Source organism: Abramis brama (genome assembly GCF_963993115.1).
Source record: "Abramis brama genome assembly, chromosome: 3".
Lineage (NCBI taxonomy): Eukaryota > Metazoa > Chordata > Actinopteri > Cypriniformes > Leuciscidae > Abramis > Abramis brama.
Window position 1 is genome coordinate 38104125 of NC_139965.1, and position 22011 is coordinate 38126135.

The window sequence follows — 22011 nt, forward strand, 5'->3', positions numbered from 1 at the left end:
ACCCCTGTGCCTCGTGCTCCACATCACCCTTCCCCTCCACCCCCATCAAATCTGCATTTGATTATCCCCCCCCCACCACCAGTAATCTCGCACGTCTCCCTACCTGCCGCGCCACCGCCTCTTGCTTATTGTTTAGTATAATGTTGTGGGGACTTACAAGGATTTACACCTGATTATATCCCGCAGGGCGAATCCCCCATAGACTGACCTTGCAGTTCACTATTGCTATTGGCTAAGCAGACTCAGCCCATTCGGCCAAATTCCTCATCTCTCTCTCGTTCTGTGTCTCCGGCTCTCTCACTCACTCTCTCTCCATTGGCTGTTGTTTATCCACCCTGCCTGTTTACCTCCATGAGTCATCCATTTGTCACATTGCAGCTCCCGGTTGCTTTTGACGAACGCTGCCTTTTGCATAAAAGCCTGGCATTAATCGCCATGTTCTGACAGGATGACGGCGAGGTAGAGACAGGTTTCACAAAGGTATACTCAAATTTCTGTGTCAACCCCCCACCCCCCATGCCGGCATCCCTCCGTCCCTGCTCCTGTTTCCTGCTGCAGTCGGTCTGATGAACAGGAGAATTGAATTTCATTAGTTACATTGTCCCTGTTTTGAGCTTTGTGCTGCTTTCTTTTTTCCTCCCCCCTCCTTCTCACTCCTTATCCGTCTCTGCCTGCCACTCTTAGGTTTTCTCACCCCCCTCCCTCCGTCTCCTCCATCTCTCCATCTCAATGCGCCACAGCTCCTCCCTCCACCTTGCACAGCTTCGACTCCTCCCTCTCCATCTTTCTTCCCTCACTCGCGCTCTCGCTCTGCTGGGTATGGCATATATGTGAGCGGGTGCACTCCTGTTTACATGCATGCCTGCATCTGGGACAGACTCTCATGTATTCTCTGGACTGTAGCTGCTCGTGCTCCACACTCTGAGAATTTTCTGGACCCTTTGCTTGCTTTGAGGAATTGTTTGCCGTTTTTGTTTTTCCTCTCACTCATGAAATTCTTCAAAGGCCTCCTGTGTGCCACCCTGCCACTCTGGAGCGATTCGGATCCAAGCTGCACTCCGGCAGAATGGAATTGCCAAATTTAGACTCCACCGCATGACGTTTCTGGTAAGAGCAGTTTGCATTCAGTGCCAGATAAGCGTTTTGAGAACTCTGAGATCCTGTAAAGGGCTGAAAGGGGGATATGAGAATTTTGGGAATTGTGAAATTTAGGTGGGAAATGTGTCCGAGATGGATAGTGCACAGGCTCAGGAGAGAAAGATGCTGAATAATGCTTCTTAATCGGACATGGGACCAAATACCGTGGACTGTCAATGCACAGGGAGGGGGTCATTTGCTACAAATGAATATCTGTCCGTGTAAGCATTCATGCATATTTTCACCTGCACTATGTTTCTAAAAAAATCTCAATCCCCCCCCCCCCCCCCCCCCCCCTCTTTTTTTAAATTTGTATATCTCCATGGCCAGGTTATAATACATGTTGTCTATGGTGCAGGCTTGTATGTATGCTAGACTTCTGAGTGTATTTTTGGTGCTGTTGTCATGGTTTATACCTCAAGGGTCTTTATTTTACAGGATGCATTATGCAAGAAAATAATGTATTGCTTTCGTTGCATTTGAGTCTTTAATTCACAGACCTCATTATAGAGCCTCTTTTCTGCCTGTTTTTTCTCTCTCTCACTTTCTCTCACACACTTACTAACTCATTTCTCTCTTTCTTGCTCTCTTTTTCCTATCTCCCTTTTTTACTGCTTGGAAGCAACTTCCTCCGCAGCTAATGTGGCGTTTAAAGGAATAACAACATTACACTTCATTTCTTAATCTTGGCAAGCTGTCAAAAATACATTAAGAGGAGCCTTACAGGATACATCAAAGATTCATGTTATCTCAGTGTTCTCATTGGTTTCCTTTACAGCTGTCAGATCCCTCTATCCATAGTTTGTTATGTAAATGTGCATTGTCAGTGCACATCTATAAAAAACCCATACATTTTTATATCATTAGCCATCATATACAGAGGCCAAAATTGTTCAGACAAGGTGTGAGCCGATTCTCAGATTCAAATCCAAGACACCATGTGCTCTGCAAAAACCTCCTTCTGCTGTTTTTTCCGCCCCTGAACACAGGGTTATCAATCAAAACACAATGCATCTACAATATGCATATAGGCTTGTGTTGGATAGGAAGACTGGAACATGAAACAACTGCATGGCAACAGTATCCTGGCCACATTCTGAAGATGCTGTAGCTGCCAGCGGAGAAATCCAGGCCAAAACATAATGTCATGGCTAAAAATTCAGCACTGAATAGTGATACAAATAAGACAGCCTATACATTGAGATATGTTTCAGTATTCTAGTGATTGTGTTAAAAGGCAATCTCCCCATCGAGCAGATTCTCAGTTGGTGGTAATAGCCATTATGATAATGCTGCAGTCTGATAACAAACAGAAGATGAAACAAGATAAGGCAGTGCTACAGGAGAACTGCATCACCTCACGTTCCTGTGCCATGGGTTCACACATAGATTAGACCCTGTGCCTATCAGCCTCTCGTTTTCACAGCTTTTGTAAATGATGCAGCCCAGGCAGTAAAAAGGGTCCGAAATCCCCAAAATCATTGAAATTCAGATCCTTTCCGATTGCGAACCTGCCACATCCCACTCTGCTTCCCTATTCATTCTCTTCTATACGCTTTTTTAAGCACTCAGTGAGGGCCTGCTTTCAGCCGTGGCATAGATAGACAGACCAGGCGTGCATTTGTCCTCATTGTGAAGGGATGCAAGAATCAGACGCCATCAGCGCAGCGGTTCGTTTCTGTCACACAAAATGAGGGACTAGTGAAATAGGGCTGTACATAGTGGGAAAGCCAGCAAGAGGCTGCTGTGAGAGGCGACCGAGTGACATATCAGACAGCGCACACTCACTCCAGCCTCCCACAAATGTATTCAGAAGGTCACAGAGTCGCTTCACTGCAGCAGACTCACCCATTAAAATTTAATCATAACAGCTTTGTGTAAAAAGTAGAAAAATATGAGACCAGGCCCATGCCTTACTTTATTGCCACCCCGTTTCTAAGGGTTACGTGTGCATGTGAATGAAAATGATGTTTACATCTTTGAAGAAATGCTATCTGTCGTTTTGGAGAAGTTGGTGTCGTATCTCCACCCATCATCTGCAAAATTTGCGCCTCGTGAAAGACGAGAGGAAGATATCATTGATTGTATCAGTCAGAGTAATCAAATTATTAGCCTCGGATGGAGTGGTCAGAGGAACAATGCTAGCATAATTCAGGAAGCTCGAGACTGATTATCCCGTGGCTAATTTCGTGAGATAAGCCCCTTCCTAATAGAACCATTGATAAAGAACTCCAAGGAGCTCAGCTTGAGCTAGATTGCTTTTGGGATTACGGGTGTCCTATATTCTCTCCACATTTTCTCTCTTCTTTTGTTTCAATTAAACCCAAAACAAAGAGCCCTGTGTTTAAAAGAGGAAGAGTGGTTGGAGTAATTACCAGCTTTGCCTGCTGGTAGCGGTGAATTTAAAGTGAATCTCAAGAGCATTAATGAGGAATGAAAAACACTTTATGGAATTATTATTAACCGTTACCGGAAAGCTGAGGGAAGGATTGACATGGGACTGGGTCCAATTAGACTTCGCACCATGACAAGGAACCTGACAGCAGCCGTATCTTTGGAAATTTAGCCAGACCATGGGCTAAAATAATATATAATGTTTCAGCCGAGTGATAAGAGGGCACATGCTTGATGCAGCTTACAAAGAATAGATGTGTTTTATTGTCAAGAGTAAGAGACAGAAACACAGTGCATCTGTTTCATTACCAGCCCTTGAAGGATGCTTATTTAAACTGCAAACATCACATATTGCTCCATCGGCAGTTAGTCAGAAGACCAATATTCGGATGACAGGTCATAACTTATTTCAATCTCAACCATGCTTGGAGTTGAAACATTCATGTCATTTACTCAATTTATGATTGCATGAAGCTTCCAGGCCACCAGTCGGCACAATGAAGAGTGTTGCTCTCGGTCTGAGCTGTATTTTCTATATGGCGGTTTTCATTTTTGCTTCAGAGTTAAATGCTTTTAGAGTACAACCGTGGCAAGCCCTGGGAAGTCATGGGAAATATGTATTCAGGTAAAAAGACACTCTATAGTCTTGTTACAGCATGAATGTTGGTTACTATCCTGAATTCCATATACAAAGTGTCCATTTAATATTCCTCTCAATGCGAAAGCCTCGCTTTGACAGTTTAGTCATACCCTTTGTTTGAATGGTATAAATTTCAGCACAGTGCTTGACATTGTCGCTTCAATAAGTCTAGAGTTCTCTATGTTTCGACATCAAGGTTCATGTTAGTTTTTCCTTTAGTGGAATGTAGCTTTCCAAGCCTTGGGCTTTGATCTAAATCTTACTGTCATCAAAAAACAAGATCAAAAGAGAGGAGTCAAATAGAAGCAAACAGTTGGAAGATGCATTTCTGCTTTGAATGCTGAATCCGTAGGCTTAAAACCCAAGCTGATTTGGTATACGAAGTTGTTTGTGTGGGGTAAGAAGAAGACAAATATATGGGGCAAGCAGGGCTGATTATTGATTTGGCTCAGGTCCTCACTGATTAACTGCTGTTGTAAATACCGATAAAGACACCTGCTTATGTTGTGATGAATGGTTGTGACTTGATTTGCTACTCACAACTTGGGCTGCCTTAACACTATTTTCAGTGACTTAGCATCCAGAAATATTTGTAAACAAAGTGTATCTTTCCACTATGCTTTGAATGCTAGTCAGTTAGACTATAGGTACAACATAAGCAAAGCAGATATAAAACACTACGTTTTATCTGACAATGATCCCACACATCCTGATTTTCCTGATTTCACTCTGCGAGCCTTGGTGCTCCATTCCGAATTATTGCTCAAATCCGATTTTTTTTTATATCACATTGTTGTCTTAAATATAACATATACAGTGCTATGCATAAGTTTAGACACCCATGCTAAAGTTGACTAAAAAGCGGAATAAAAAATCATCTTTTGGAAATTGAACTTAATGCCTTAATTAAAAATATTAGGAAAAATCCAACCTTTAAGGACACCAATTTTCTTTGTGAATGAATAATGTATTGTAAATAAATAAATGTTCTTCCTTAAAATACAGGGTGCATAAGTTTGGACACCCCTATGTTAGCCCCACATCATCACATAACCTTCACCATACCTAGAGATTGGCATGGTTTTATTTCAGTTAGCCTAATAGCTGGTTTGATTTGCATTGAGAGATGAGCTCATGGAAAGTACTCCATGCCAGTCTCTAGGTATGGTGAAGGCTATGTGATGATGTGGGGCTATTTTAATTCCAAAAGCCAAGGGAACTTTATCAGGATGCATAGTATCCTGGATCCATGAAGTAACTGGCCTTTAAAAATAAAAATCTGCCTGCCTCTATGGGAATTTAGCATAGGGGTGTCCAGACTTATGCACCCTGTATTTTAAGGAAGAACATTTATTTATTTATGATACATTATTCATTCACAAAGAAAATTGGTGTCCTTAAAGGTTGGATTTTTCCTATTTTTTTTAATTAAGGCATTAAGTTCAATTTCCAAAAGATGATTTTTTATTCCTCTTTTTAGTCAACTTTAGCATGGGTGTCTAAACTTATGCATAGCACTGTATCAGATTCCAGTGCAAACATCATGGTCCTGAACTGACCTGTATGCGCAAAAGAACGATAAAAAAGACGTCACGCAGCACGCTGTTGTACGGAAGTAAACACTAAGGACATTAAAGTAAGTTTATTTATAGTGTGATCTGCCGTGGAGGCCAGCGAAATTATGCGTAGGCATTATAAAAAAACAAAAACAAAGACGAGGATGTGAAAAAAGAGAGCTGAGTTTTTAAACATTTATGATACGAGCCCTTGTGTTTTGCTTGTATGAGCTGTCACTGTTGTGAGCTCTGACAGATTACTGTCCTTCACCGACTACCTATCGCAACTGTCTTGATAACTTTGGTTATGTAAAATCTTTGAAGTGGCTCCCATGAGCGCAGAATTGTGACGAATAATGCTCTGGAGTGTCGCATTAATTCCGATATGACTGTTGCAGACTGTGGTCGCATTGCAAAACATCTGACCTGTATTGGATTTAGTATCACATATTGTGATCACAAGTGGAATCGGAATCGAAAAGATCAGATTCCATGTGTTTTGTGCTGTTCATACTGTCATTAGAAAAACAGATCTCACACATATGTCACATATGAGCAAAAAATTTTTGCCTGCAGTCTGAACGTAGCCGTAGCCATGTTCCTGGCTCAACATATTTTGTTAATCCTGGGACAATATTCCTGTCTGAACATTTAAACATAACCATATCCTACCCCTAAACCCTACCCATAACTTATCCCTAAAATCAGAGGGAAATGATAGGTGAATAACACTGATGGAGAAGCACCTAACACTGGTTGTAAGCCTAAACTTGACATACTGTAAACTCTAAACTTGTCCTTCAAATCTGATTGGTTGATTGGAATGTTGTTCCAGGATCAACAAAGATGTTGGTGAAATCACGTTTTGCCAATGATCCCTAGAACTTCGGCGAGCGAATTTGACTCCAACTGTATCCATAAAATATTTTTCAGGGTATAAATGAATTGAACATTACAGACACAGATCAAATGGGTCACCCGTGCCATTTCACAACCAGATTGCATGAGAGCAGACAACTAATTACCAGCAATTTAGCAGATAACTATTTATGTATTGGGAATATTTAGATAGCTGTTAACCACTGATTCACTTCATACTGTGAAATGTGTTCAGTGTGATCAGGGATACCAGAGAGGGAGAAAAAGAGAGCGACAGGCAGAAAGAAAGGGATGATGAATAAATAGATAGGAAAAAGGAACAAAATGAACTCCCTCAGGCTAGTATATCCAATTAGTTGCTGCACTCTATATTCGCTTTACTTTCAACTCACAGTAGCTTTCTATTAGACTGTTGTGCCTATCATAAAACATTATACTTTGTGGTATCATTTGCCGGCACAAATGAATCATTATTTAATCCATCTCTAAAAGAATGTAATAACAATAAAAGCAAAATTAAACATTTTATAATTGTGATTCCAAATATGTTTTTTGCGTGTGGCTCACATCGGACCATCCTCAAAACGCAGCCCATTTTTATTATTTCTCTCTTGTGTTTATTCTTCCTGTGTTTATATTTATGCATTTCAAATGAGTAGAAATATCTATAATAAAGAGTCTTTTTATGATGTATGAATCATGAATTTGAATTTGACCAGAATTAAAAGCCTACAAAAGTTTTTTATGCACTAAAATAGCAACCTGAATCAGTGTTTAATGCGTTTTCTCTCACTATGGTACAATAAATATTTAAAAAATGATATCATGATGAATCACCCCACCATTAACAAATTATTATTTCTTTGATATAGTACTGTGTTAATAAAAAAACAGCACAAAAACCCTGCTGTTTACAGTAAATGTTGTTGTTTTTTTTCTCCCCCAAAGTATATAACTCTCTGGAGATCAAAACAAGTTATTAATTACTATGTAAAACATTGTTCTTTCATGATTGTTGTATCTAAACTGGAAGTTAAATCCCTAAATGAAGCACTCATTTGTGTTTACAGAGTTCCAATTGGAATACACAATAAAGCCAGTGCACTTAAAATGAATGTAGGTTTATTAAAAGTTTATAAATCATTGTACACTGATGCACTGTGTTTTGTTATATGCACAGATTTTGAGCCTCACTTATAGAAAGATGTTTTCTTGTCTTTGTTTCGTGGCATTTTTAATTTAATAACATATATTTCGACATACAAACGCATATTCGCAACTCTTGTAAATGTTTTCTTCTGCTGTAGATTAGGTGGTGCAGGCAACAACTGCGATGGGTGAGATAGACATACGCAAGAAATGTCTACCAGCTGACGACATTCTAGGAAAACAGTTTGTTTTTCAAAGTGTTAGGAAAATAGACACGCTGCAATAGATTGAGAATGGTGATGTTAAAAATTGGTAAACATTTTCAAAACGGTGTGTTTCAGAAGAAATGCAAACAAAATCAAAGATGCATAAAAAACAAAGGTGTCCAAAATGTTACATGCTAATATTTGGTCTTGTTTCAGAGTCGGTATGCTCCGGTGAAAACTTTGTGACGTGTGAACTTTGATGAGGCCAAGAACACTAGCACTGTTAAACATGCGGTTCAATAACAATATTCAATATAAACAAGAATACAACTCTAATGCGACTGAGCTTGTTTCACATAACTGTTGATAGTTAGGTTTAATAGTTAAATAATTTATCTAACAATTGAAATTTACGATATGTTGAAACATTTCGGCATTCTGCTGATGAAGCCAAAACCTGCTTACCACATGTTTTCATAAAAAAAAGAACAATTATTAAGACATAAAACTTCTGTTTTCTGGATCGGGCCTAAAAGACTGATGCCTAAAACTCTGGTGTCAAAAGTATTGGTGTGGACAGAATAAAAAATGAATCATCCCACCTTTCACGTAAAAATACCACTTATCAACTGTAATTCATTAGCTTAACTGTTGTTTAACGACATACACAAAATAACTGTGTATCTATGACTGTGCTGTGAAATGCACATCTTTAAGTGTAATAGTTAGACGAGTTTGAAGTGTAATAGTTTTATAGGTAACGGAAAAACAGCAATACTCATCTTTCATGTTGATGTTTCGTAGACATAGCAGAAAGATGTTCTAAAAGAAATATGATTTGTTTAGTCTTAAACACTCTCACGTAGAAGGACTGTCAATTACATGCAAACTGTACAAAAAGAAAAAGAAACAAGATGTAAACAGCGTAATCGACTAGTATATAAAATGTCAATTACAAACATTCAAAACTGATCACAAGTGGCTTTTCTGTATTTGTTTTAAATGGCTCATGTTGTATTTATGAATTTACTTTTGTGCAATTTTATCAGCAGTTTTTACCGGTACTTTGTTTAGCAGCCTCAAGCTTTAATGAATATGGATCTCTCAGTGCAATAGTCTGATGTGATTCTGTTAATTCTGTTAATAGTTTAAGTTACACTTTTCGTGTTAATACTTTGTGTGATTCCACATCATAGATAGACAGTGACATCTGCTATCTGAACAGGATGACTAAATCTAGTGGAGTAATAAAATCATAATTTGCAAACTTTTGTGTATTTATTATAAACGGTTCTTTTCAACCCTCTTTTCTCAGTGATTTGGTCTTTTGAATCTTACGTGGATGTTTTGGACACATGTGATTCCTGTATAAAGATTATGTTTTAAAGTTAGTCCATAGGCTTTACAAGAGTGTGGAACTTTGCATCACTACGGTGTGACAAAATATGTTGGCGTGTAAAAATACACCCAAAGATTTAAGCACAACTATTTACACACATACTAAGTAGGAGAATATCTGTATATTGTAGATTGTGAACATTTCATTATCTGTTTATTTGGGGTCAGAGAACATCCTTATCTCATTCATCTCTTCAATTTTGTGCTGGATGTTGAAGTGTTAGTTAAAAAATAAAGGTATTAGTTAATAACAACCAAACAAAAACTTTAAATCAACATGAAACCATAATATTAATAAATAAAATATGGTATAATTACAGTTTGAAAATGACTTCCATAATATTTTCTTTTAGTAAAGCTATGCCTGGATCACCCAACACAAAGTTTTGCGTTTGTGGGTGAGACGTTGCAAAGATTACACCAATATTAGCTTTCTCGAACATTGCATGTTTGCACTATGCCTGAAACTTAGTAATCAACATGCATTTTCGTAGATCTGTCAAAAAAAAGAAATCATCTGTTATCATGGTTTAGTTGTATTTTAAAACTTTGTGTCAGACATATTTGGTAGCATGATTATCTCGTTTCATTGTGTATTAAGTCCATATTTATCAGGCTGATATTTGTAGAAATAAGAAAAGTAAATTTATAAAACAAAAAGTACCAGTTAATGGCATTGTGTCAGAACACAACAGGTATGAAGATATGTTTGGTTTTAACGTTTTATAAAGCTAGATTATCCTTTGAAAAGAGTTATACAGTATTTGATTTTGGGGGAAATCTGGAAAACTACCTTACACATGAAGTGTTTTCACCAACTGACCTAAGCCATTGACCATCCTTAATGCTGTCATTGTGTGTTGGACTGTTTGGAGTATTGAAGCACATATTTCTTTGCAAAAACATTGCATCAGACATATTATATCATATTTTTTACTTGCTAGGAAATTAATTGAAATTGAACCTTTGTAGAATTATTTTTGTTGTAAATTTTATAAAAGAAAAAGCTGGAAACTATAGTGCCATTTAGCTTAATCTTTGGTTTTTAAGGGACCCATTGACCCCGGAAGACACGACTTCTTAAGACCTCTCGTTTGTAGATTCACTAGGTTGAAAAATGCTGTTTTGTAATTTACACATCTGAAATTAAGGACTAACTTGTAGGGTCTTTAACAAAAAAAGCCTCCAAAATCGAGGCGGTCAAAGGGCACGCTTCCTGCTATAGTATCATCAGCTCTCCCCAAAGTCTGTTCATGCGGCCAACAGACAACCTGTCACATCAACAAATGCTAACATTTTAAATTTTGAGTAGATAATCGATAGTATATTCTATCGAATATGTGTGTTTCCATGCTGATTAAGGATAGTTCAGAAGATACAAGAAAAGTAAAAATAATATACAACTGCAATAGATCATACTGTAGCTACCGTAGAAAAAGTAAGATCATGCTTTGAATTAAGAAGAGTACAATCAAATATTCGCTCAAGACAAACGTATGTGGCGTCATGGACCACAGAGGCACATCGTGTCTCTGAAAATGTGTGGTAATTTTCTAAATGAAACACCTAATCTAAATAAGAGCAATGTGGAGTCCATGGATTTCTTAAAAGCAAAAAAAAAAAACATTGTGACAAACTTTGGCAACGTGTTTCATGTTGCATGGAATACTGCTTGAATATTTCTGTATAAATAAGATCTAAGACGACTAAGCATAGTTTTTGCTTTAAAATTGTAAAGTTTTTGAGCAGACGTTGTTTAGTAAAAATAATACCTTAGGTTAAATTTATGCCATCTCATTTCTACCATACAGAAGTCTTCTAGGAAGATTTGATTTAAACTTTTAAGATTATGCTTTTAATTAAATTAAGTAGGAATAAAACTCTGGAAAAGCAGACTAACTTTACATATGCTGTGACATTGTGTCCCAGAGGCTTATCTGGTCTGTAACTCCTCCCGTCTCTGTGAGGGTCTGAATCATTTCACACTGTAGTTTATTCCTGAAGGATCCGGGAGTGTTTTGTTTATGACAGCTTAAACTATTTGCTTTTTGGATTGGTTTTTATCATTGCATGAACAACTACTTCTTCAGCGCTCTGAAAACATAAGGTGTTTTTATATATATATACATTTGCACTATGTTTTTTGAAAATGTAAAAATGCAGTTTTCTGTGATGGTCGTGTTCAGGTGTACAGGATAGAATATGCAGTTACAGTACACAAATCATTTTGGCTATGGAAAGCCCCCCATAAAAATTGCTGATTGAATCTTTTCATATAAATGAGATTTAAGTACAGTTTTTTTCTTTAAAATTTTCAACAATCTAACGTTTTTGAACAGACGTTCTTTAATAAAAATTATACTTTAGGTCACCATTAAACAAAATCATTACAGTAATCTTCTAAAAGATAAATAGAAGATACGAATGTATTAAAACTTTAAAGATTTATTTTAAACAATCTTTTCATTTTAAAAGATCATATTTCAACTTTTACGATTATGCTTTGAAATAAATTTAGTACGAACAAAACATTCGCTCTGGAAAGGCGTTAGCAGACTAACAATACATATGCTGTGACATGATGCACAGAGGCTCATCTGTTCTGTCACCCTATATCCTGAAGCTAACATTAATGATTGTCAATGAACTTCTTTCTCTGAAGATGTGGCGGTGATTAGAAGGAACTTATAAGCACCCCGTCAATGGGGGGGCGGCCTGAGGCATCACAGCTTCTAAATGTTTTCATTGTTGCTCTCTCTCTCTGAAGATAGGCCTATGTGGTGATTTTCTCACAGATACAACTTAACAAATTATTGAACATTTAATGTGTGTGAGATGACTTGTGACGCTTCAAATTTCTAATTATTTTACATACCCCTAATAAATAAAAAATATACTTTAAGTTCAAGTCAAGATTTTCAAGTCAAGTCAAAATTAATCAATGGACATATTATACTCACAAGGTCATAGACATTCCAATTAGGACTGGGCGATATGGCCTAAAAAAAAATCCTGATTTAATTTTTTTTTCTTCCCCTACTTAAAATGGTGTAAAAAAAAAAAAAAAACCTTCACAATAAGTGTATTGTGATTGTCAAAACATTTGGTAACTAAACAGAATTTTATTAAGTTTAGTGACAACACAATGTTTACAATGACTGGTATGCTACTGTTTTTATTATTGCTTTCATAATTTCAATTCAATTCTTATGATTTGATTCTGATCTTGATTCAATATCGATTCCTTTGGATAAATATTAGGTACAGTACTAGATACATGTTAATTTTTCTCAAAAAAAAAAAAAACTCACCTAATGCTGTAAACATACAGAGCCCTGTTAGCTGGTATTATTATTAAAGGTTAAAAATAACATCTCAAATTAAATATAATGCGTTTTTTTTATAATAACAACATTATCATTTTTTAATGATATAGGTAAAAATATAATAAATATGTAATATAGTTTTCATATTTAGAAAAATATATAGCAATTTGGTCTTTTGGTCTCTCTATAGCAATTTTTTTTAAGTCCAACTAACGTGCTATGGTCATTAAATGGCTTTCCTGAGGTAAATGTAACGTTATGTGACATATTGTTCTCAAGCTGTTTTATGGAGTTCTTTCCGTGGTTGAAAAACACTGATTGATCGATTTTATTTCATTTCGGTAAGTTGAACTGTATCTTTCAAATTACCTATTGATCATTCGTGTTTATTTAGCCTACTATTAACTAGTAGTAAAGAGTAACAGGCGATCGGTTCACGTGCATCTGTCACGTCACATTTACAAGCGCCAAAACGGTGTTCATTGTTTGAATTTCGTAATTAAATTGACAGAATCTGAGAGCTGAGAATTTGTTTCATTGCAAAAGTAACCTGCTCTGTCTTGTCTGTCATGTCTTGTGTCCTCTTTGGTTCGCAATTTTTCTCTGCGTGAGAAAATAGATGTGTGGCGTGAGAGCATGTAAAAAGTGACAATTGCGTGTGTCTCACAGTGAATTTGTGGCAGTTGGCAGCCCTCCGGATTCCGTTTGTAAATGTTTGTAAAACTGTAGGTTGTTTTTTGGCGGGTGTGCTTGTGCTGCCACGGTCTTGTTCATTGGCCATGTTGTTTGTGTATCTCTATGGCAAACGCGCAGGGGGAGCGTTCGGAACTACGGGAGCCCAGAGGGGAGCGTCGGAAAATTTTAATGAGAAAACCGATTTTCATTCAAACAAATTGACGTAAACTACACATTCGAGTTAATCGATAAAATCGATTTATCGCCCAGCCCTAATTCCAGTCACTGGTCATACATCATTTTCAGCCCCGGAGGATACCCAAGATCAAAGGTGATACTGGCATGGAGGGGTCAAGGTCAGCGCTAGGGCACGACTTGGGTGGTCCGCGGGGCGTGGCAAAAATGTCAAGACGTCACCCCAGGTCAAGAGGTCACCATCAATTATAGGGTCATCAATCATTTTGACACTCTGTGACTCATAATAACTACTGGCCTATACTGAATGTAAAACTCAAATAAATAGGGATCTGCAAGTGGGTCACTCCCAAGCTTTGCTTATTTGTCTTGTTTGGTCAAGCCGAGGCTCACCGCCAAGGTCAAGAGTACGATGGTGAACAGGGAGAGAAAATAGAGAGGCTGCGTAGCTGGTCCGACGTGATATTTTTTCTCAAGGTTATCGCCAGGATGAAACAGAGGGGATGGAGTGGGAGAGAGAGCAGGATGATGGACCTTTGGGTTGAATTACATTTGTACATGAGTGGAAGAGACAGAATATCATCCAGTGAGCACTCATACACATGAGCGGTGTAACATGAAAATATAAAATCAATTCAACTGATAGCCATCTTCTGTGGTTTCAGATGACGATGAATCTTGATATCGCCGTGACGGGCGCGTTTAGTTTCATCGGTGTAATAAGCCTTGAAACAATACGTCCCTGAAAAACAATTGTTTGTTGTTGACAAAGGTAAATACTCATATTAGGTAAATACTTCAACCTTAAACATTAATTTCTCCGTGAGGGTCTCCAGCTTAAACGATAAATAGCTCGGTTTTCCAACGTTGGAGGCAGAATTGATTTTGCCCTCTAGCTTGACAGATAGCCCTGAAAGTAACAAATAGCAAAGAAGAGGACAAATCTTTGAAGCGCAACACTTATTAACTTCATGAGTGTTGGGAAGGTGCAGTAATCTAAAAGTGATCTAGGCCTCCATTAGTAGAGGAAGGAGGCATCAGTCGGAAGACACCTTGTGAAAAAGAAGCCTCGCTAATTCCCCCCACATGCTGACAACAGATAATTGAAAAGCAAGGCTGCACACCCTTTCATCATGAACCGGATATGGATTTGTCAATTAACTTGCTCATATTTCATTGACTGATTGAACCTAACTGAACAGTCTTCTGCATTTCGCCTGTTCAAACCCATGCCATGTTGATTGTGAGGCACAGTGAATGCTGCAATATGGCAAAATAGGGCATTACATTTGAGGGTCCCTCTCTCAGAGGAGCACTATGTTAAAATAAACTTTATTTCTTCCCTTCGAGCTAGCGGGCAGGGTTGAATGGGTATGACCTTCCCATGTTACTAAGGGAAAAGAACAGAGGAGAAAATGTAATTTCCACTGAAAAGATCTTAGGAGAGCAACCCACTTTAAAACGGCAAGCAGCCTGTCGTGTGACTGAACGCTGGGTAGTAATTATTAAACAAAGAGAATGCTTAGCGCTGTTCTAAAATGGGAATGTTGATGCATACTCAACATATCACGCTTTTAATGTAAACAACTGCACATTTAATTTGCTTCTTAAGGGAACACTACATTTATGACAGAGATGGCCTTTTAATAGTGAGGTGCATCGACTTTAAGAATCCAATACAAGCACGCTACTCCCTTTTCCCATATGCAGAATGACTCTCATTGACTACTGTATTTTTCTTCAAATCAGTCAGGCTAAAGGCACACATTTCTGTCTGAATATATTCCATGCCAGGAACGGTTGGTTACACTAAAGTACCCTGAGGTAGATATGCCTTTAAAGACACAATTCTCTACATGGAAATTCATGCGGGGGTGTTGACTAATAAGATGAGCTATTGACCATGTGAGTGATTTCACTATATTGAGAATTACTCCGTCAATGCAATATTCTGGCAGTGCAACAGAGAGAAGCAGTTTTTTCCTTCTTCATACATTATTCATAGTTGCCTGACAGACTTTGATTTGTATGTTTACAGAATGGGGGCTTCCTGAGCGATGATTTAATCTTTTAATTGGATAATAAATCCAACACTTTGTGTAGTGGCTTTTCAATTGCCATCAGTTGACCACAGAGGCCAAATTAGTTTTAAAGCATTTGCATACCATAGCATTGGGGCTAAAACAAAGGTTAGAGTGATTAGGAATAAAGATGGAAAAGTGTGTGTGTGTGTGTGTGTGTGTGCATGTGCGTGTGTGTGTGTAAACCATCATTTCAATTTGAAAAAAGAAGAAGAAAATGTTTGTGGTTCATATTAATTAGACTTTTAGTTTTTTCTTTTTTATTGAAATTATCATTTTCAGTTCGCGCATTGGCAAACATTTGCAAATTGCAGGCCAAGAAATAACAGCACAAATGTTTACAGTGCACTTTTCATCAGTTGTAAAACAGGTACACATTTCTGCCCATGAGCAGAGCTATTTTCTTCCTGTGGGAGTACTATGTGACACCACAACAGTGAACAAAATACAACATTTTATATATTGGAAGCCACGGCCATGTTTAATTAGGAAAACTGTGATCACACCAGAGACCCACTGTAAATTTAAAGTGATTTCCATCTGCTTTTGCTTGCTTTTTTTTTTAATTACCAAGCAAATTTGTCAATAATTTTTAATGAGGCAGTACCTTTGACCTGTTCTCTCCTCAGACAAATCCCCCCAATTATAGTTAAAGGTCAAAGGTGGTTGTTTGGCAGATATTCAGGAGACATGCAAATTGAACTAAAATTTGCATCGCAGGAGATGTCACACATGATAACAGTTTAAACAACCCTGTTGTGCCTCCGGAGGCTTGATGCCTGCTCAGCCGGGGAAGATCGAGATAGATTCAGCCTGATTAAAACGTCCCATTCTTGGCAGCTCTGTTTACGTCATGACCTTCACCCTCACACCTCTTCATGCCACACTAGTCGTTTAATCGATGTAGTAATTCTCTCACAGTAGCCTGATCGCTCTGCTCCCCGACTGTATGCAGATCACACTCGATAGATGAATGAGGGATAAGCACCCTTGACAGTAACGGTCCTTTTGATCTAGCTGAGGAGCACTAATATGAAACTGTTATCATTGAAAATATTCACCTAATTTCACACCGGAACTGAAAAGAATCTTGCACATTACCGACACACCTGACAACACAGAGATGGAATCAGCAAATCTATGCATTAAGTAGACTTACACCCTCTTTCTGCAGGCAGTTTCATTCTATCAAACTAGTCTGGCCTAAGCCGCTTCACAGTCCTATGAGTTGTGTTGTACTTTTCTCTCAGAGAACACTCTTTCTGTCTTGCAGTTTTCAGTGTGGGAAAATTATATTGAATTAAAATATTGTCAAAAGCCATGATAATAGCTGCCCTTGAGATATTCTATTGCAAATGTGTAAATACAAGTTGGCTAAACATAAGATTTTCAATTCATGTGTTTTAAAATATGCACTCTACTGTTGAACCTACAAAGTATCATTAATGCATCCATTGAGTTTGCAAAAATGTATTTGAATTCACTGATGCAAGAAGTATTTAATTCTGGGTCACTTTCACTTGCTTTACAAATGGGAGCTACTTAATGTTGACCTAATCAATTATTAAAGCAGCCCTGTCTGCTTAACATGATTTGTATTTGACTAGTCCCATTAGCAACATCGTACCTCATCGAATGCAACTTGTGTGTCATTTTGGCAAATTCTCTGTCTTGAGTTCCTTTATGTGAGTATTTCACGAGTCTCTTCACAAGCCCTAAACCAAGATCTCGATCATTCTAAAGCACATAGCTGAAAGAGGCTATGAGATTAAGACTGAGCTTACTCAATCAATTTAGGAAGCAAAGTTTGAAGGTAAAATAGTAGTGGGCCAAAGTTTATTTAGATTTAACCTGTTAAGAACCAAATTGTTTTTCAGTTCCCTTGCTGTAATGTTTTTTCAATATATAGTTTACCATCTATTATTTATGTAGTTTTAAGTTATAAATAGTTAGAATTATGCCATGCTTCATTTCAAAGGAATGTTTGATTATTGTTTCTTTTTATTGTTTTGTGTATTCTCAAGGTTGCATTGCATTGAACCTACAATACGCTTAAATCATTACTAATTTGAGGTGGTCCTAAGCCATTACTGAAAATGTATTTTCTGCACTAGAATGCACAAAAAACCCATTAACCATCAAATGAATGGAAAATACAAGTTACATGTCCAACATATTTCCTTGTATATATATATATACATATATATATATATACATATACATATATATATATATATATATATATATATACATATACATATACATATACATATATATATATATATATATATATACATATATATATATATATATATATATATATATATATATATACAGTATATATATATATATATATATATATATATATATATATATACAGTATATATATATATATATATATATATATATATATATATATATATATATACATATATATATATATATATATACATATATATACATATATATATATATATATATATATATATATATATATATATCTGTGGCTATACTTCTCTATGGCCAGTGTTGTTTATGGTTGTTTTCTTTTTCTCATACAGTCGTTTACTTTTTAATGCCTCTGTTCTATCATTAATCAAAGCTCTGAGTTGCCTTTACGCAGCATGTTCCAGTGCAGTAGTCTGTTACATTTGTTAAGTGTCAGCATTTTCTCCAACACCATCTCTTGCTATTTTAAGAACAGGAGCAATATGATTGTCTCTCAGTTCCTTTGCTTTTTTTTTTTTAGTTTTAGTGGAATGAACTTTGTCCATGTTGTGACCCAATCTCTCTACTCTTTTTCTCAGCAGGTTACCATCAAAATGGTGGCCAGAGAGGCAAGTGGGCACAGCTACCTGGTGGCGTGCTGGCAGCCTATTCTTATCCTGATGCTGGGTACTGTGCTGTCCGGCTCTGCCACTGGCTGCCCCTCTCGCTGTGAGTGCAGTGCCCAAGAGCGCTCGGTTGTGTGTCATCGGCGGAAGCTGATCTCCCTCCCCGAGGGAATTCCCATTGACACACGACTGTTAGATCTCAGCAAGAACCGCTTGAAAGCCATCAACCCTGAGGAATTTCTCAATTACCCACACCTGGAGGAGCTACAGCTTAATGAGAACATCATTTCCATCATTGAACCAGGGGCCTTCATCAACCTCCTTGGCTTGCGAACTCTGGGACTACGCAACAACAAGCTGAAGTTGATTCAACAGGGTGTTTTCACTGGCCTCAGTAACCTCACTCGGTTAGATATTAGTGAGAATAAAATTGTTATTTTGTTGGACAACGTGTTTCAAGACCTCTACAACCTGAAAGAGCTGGAGGTGGGGGACAACGACCTGGTGTTCATCTCTCACAGAGCTTTTCATGGCCTCAGCAGCCTAGAGCAGCTCACTATGGAAAGATGCAACCTGACCTCTGTGCCAACAGAGGCCTTCAGTCATCTTCACAACCTGATGATCCTCAGGCTGCGGCATCTGAACATCAACATCATTCGAGACTTTTCCTTCAGGAGGCTTTATCGACTCAAAGTCTTAGAGATAGCAAACTGGCCTCTTTTAGAAACCTTGACCACAAAGTCCCTCCATGGACTCAACATCACAACCTTGAGCATCACAAATTGCAATCTCACTGCCGTCCCTTATGTGGCCATTCAGCACCTGGTTTACCTTCGATTTTTCAACCTGTCCTTCAATCCGATTGAGGTTGTGGAGGGCAACAAAATGCACAATTTGCTGAGGCTCCAGGCTTTTCACTTGGTTGGGGGCCGTCTAGTTAGCATCGAGCCTTATTCATTCAGAGGACTCAACTACCTTCGGGTTCTCAATGTATCCAGCAATAGTTTAAGCACTTTAGAGGAGTCTGCCTTTCACTCGGTCGGCAATCTGGAGACACTGGCTCTTCATGACAACCCCTTGGCATGCGACTGTCGTCTCCTCTGGGTCTTTCGCCGTAGATGGAGACTTAATTTCAACCGCCAGCAGCCATCTTGTGAAATGCCAGAGTTTTTGCAGGGTAAAGAGTTTAAAGACTTCCCAGATGTTCTCCCAACAAATTATTTTACTTGTCAGAAATCTAAGATCCGAGATCACAAAGCCATTCATAAATTTGTGGATGAGGGGACCACTGTCCAATTCCCTTGCCAAGCAGATGGAGACCCCGCTCCCATGATTATGTGGCAATCTCCAAAAAAGCAATTTATCACTACTAAAACCATTGGCCGGCTGTCGGTGTCTCCTGATGGCACCCTAGAGGTTAGATATGCCCAAATACAAGACAATGGCACATACACATGCATTGCTGTCAATGCAGGGGGTAACGACACCCGTTTGGCTCACCTACACGTTCATAGCTACTCTCCCAATTGGCCCCATCAGCCCAATAAGACATTTGCCTTCATCTCGAACCAGCCCAATGATAACAGTGCCAATGGAACTGATGCGATTGATCCCTTTCCCTTCGATATGAAGACTCTCATTATCGCCACCACGATGGGGTTTATCTCTTTCTTGGGAGTGGTGCTGTTCTGTCTGGTGCTCTTGTTCCTCTGGAGTCGAGGGAAAGGCAATGCCAAGCCAAATATTGAAATTGAGTATGTGCCACGGAAAATAGATGGAGAAAGCAGCCCTGCTGAGGGATCTCACAAAATCAGTATGAAGATGATTTAAAAGACTAATCACCATTGTGTGTGCATTACATGAATAGGTGTTCTTGACAACAGACTTACCTTGAGGGAGGAGAGCGTAATCTTTGCACCCCTTATGGAATTATAAAAAAGAACAATGTTCTGACAAAAGCCTTTTACATTTTTTTTTACAGACTGTACAGATCAATCACGCAGGGATTGTGTACTCAAAGGGAAAGCAGACAGGTCATTTGAGGGTTTAAAAAATCTGTGTACTTGTTTGGGTAAGTGTTGAAAAACATAGTCCTGTTGAAATTTGTGCGAAAGCCAGAATACAGAGGACCGGTATATATTTATACCTGTCCTCTTGTCTCTTTTTCTGTACATAATGATTTCGATGTACATTGGGCAATACAGTGGTTGAATGCAGCCGATCAGACGTTATTGGTTGTTGAGCCTACTGGAGTGCATGTGCTATATCTAGATACATGCAAATTGTATAGGTCTAATTAAATCACTGTAAATGTCCATTACCAACTCTTTATAAGAGATCAATTTGTTTTAAATGATTTATTGGTTAGGCTTGACAATCATTAATATCTCAATGGTCAAGTATTAATCATTAAATATGGTTTGATGGTGCGATTTCAATTTTGACATCTTACATAGTATCATAAAGCCAGATGTAGCTTTGAATTTAAAGCCATTTGCTTTGACTGAACATGTGACAAAACTATTGGACCTGTGGTTGTACTCACACTAAACTACTATTCCATCAGACAGATCTCCTTAGTTTTTATTCACCTACTGGTGAAAAGTTTACAATTTTATTGATTTAGTCATCAAAATGTCATCAATTTGCCATTCTATAATGCATTTTCTACCACTCTCAAGAGGCAGGAGTTGCTCAGTAGGTAAATGTGTTCTACAACCCTTGAAACACTTACAATGCTGTATTTGGGACAATGGATGGCTGTAAAACATATTAAAATGACAAGCTTTTATACTTCAGTGTCTTTGCTCATTTCTTTTGCTCTGCTCTGTGAATTAAACATTGAGAGCTGGTGAGGTACACAGGAAGATTATTGCAACGCTGCTCTAATGTGCAGCTAAAACCTTCGCTCTCCCTCACACACCATATTACTATTCAACATTTTCTGAAAAACATCTTTTCTCTGTAAATACTCATTTCAGTGTTAGTGGATAGAACACATAACGTTAGTGAGAGTGGATTTGAAATGTTAAATCAACCTAGGATTATAGGTTTAAACTCTATATGCATGAATCTGCTTAATTGGTAATTGGATTAACTCAAAATGCATTAGTTTTGACCCTAAAGAAAAATTGAGAGTATTGAGAATGGATACGCATAGTGCATATACGCATCCGCAAGTGTGCGATCTGCTAGAACTAGTCTACGACGACAGACTGTTGTGTATTTATTTGCTCTGTTAGATCATTTTGAGCTTCCTGCAACTCAAAGCCTGCCATTTCCCAATACTCACCCCACACACACACACACACACACACACACACACACACACACACTTGCCTTCTAAAGTAATCTATAACATGTTGCAACAAATCCACAAATATCCAGAGAGGCTTTTGTTTTTGAATGCACTCGTTTAGACAAAACTACCAGGGACAAAGCCACCGCACAAATCAGGATAGGACCAACCTGACAACCCATCATCTCTCACAGGAGCATAATGGAAAGTGTGTCAGCTGGAGTCTAAGCACAGAGCCCTCAT

At 38.0% G+C, this 22011-nt stretch overlaps 1 protein-coding gene across 3 annotated transcripts; it reads left to right on the forward strand.

Annotated features, from left to right (window-relative positions):
* The first annotated feature begins 374 nt into the window (after positions 1–374).
* Positions 375–21263, forward strand: lingo1b (leucine rich repeat and Ig domain containing 1b). Of its 3 annotated transcripts, XM_084110392.1 has the most exons (3): positions 375–480; positions 1006–1107; positions 18444–21263. In XM_084110392.1, exons 2-3 carry the CDS (start codon positions 1096–1098, stop codon positions 20298–20300), a joined length of 1869 nt encoding a protein of 622 aa, XP_083966518.1. In that variant the 5' UTR covers positions 375–480; positions 1006–1095; the 3' UTR covers positions 20301–21263. The 3 variants fall into 3 exon arrangements, with proteins under 3 accessions (XP_083966518.1, XP_083966517.1, XP_083966519.1); XM_084110391.1 differs by lacking the exon at positions 375–480 and having other exon boundaries at positions 813–1107; XM_084110393.1 differs by lacking the exon at positions 375–480 and having other exon boundaries at positions 813–1107; positions 18447–21263.
* Positions 21264–22011: the final 748 nt, after the last annotated feature.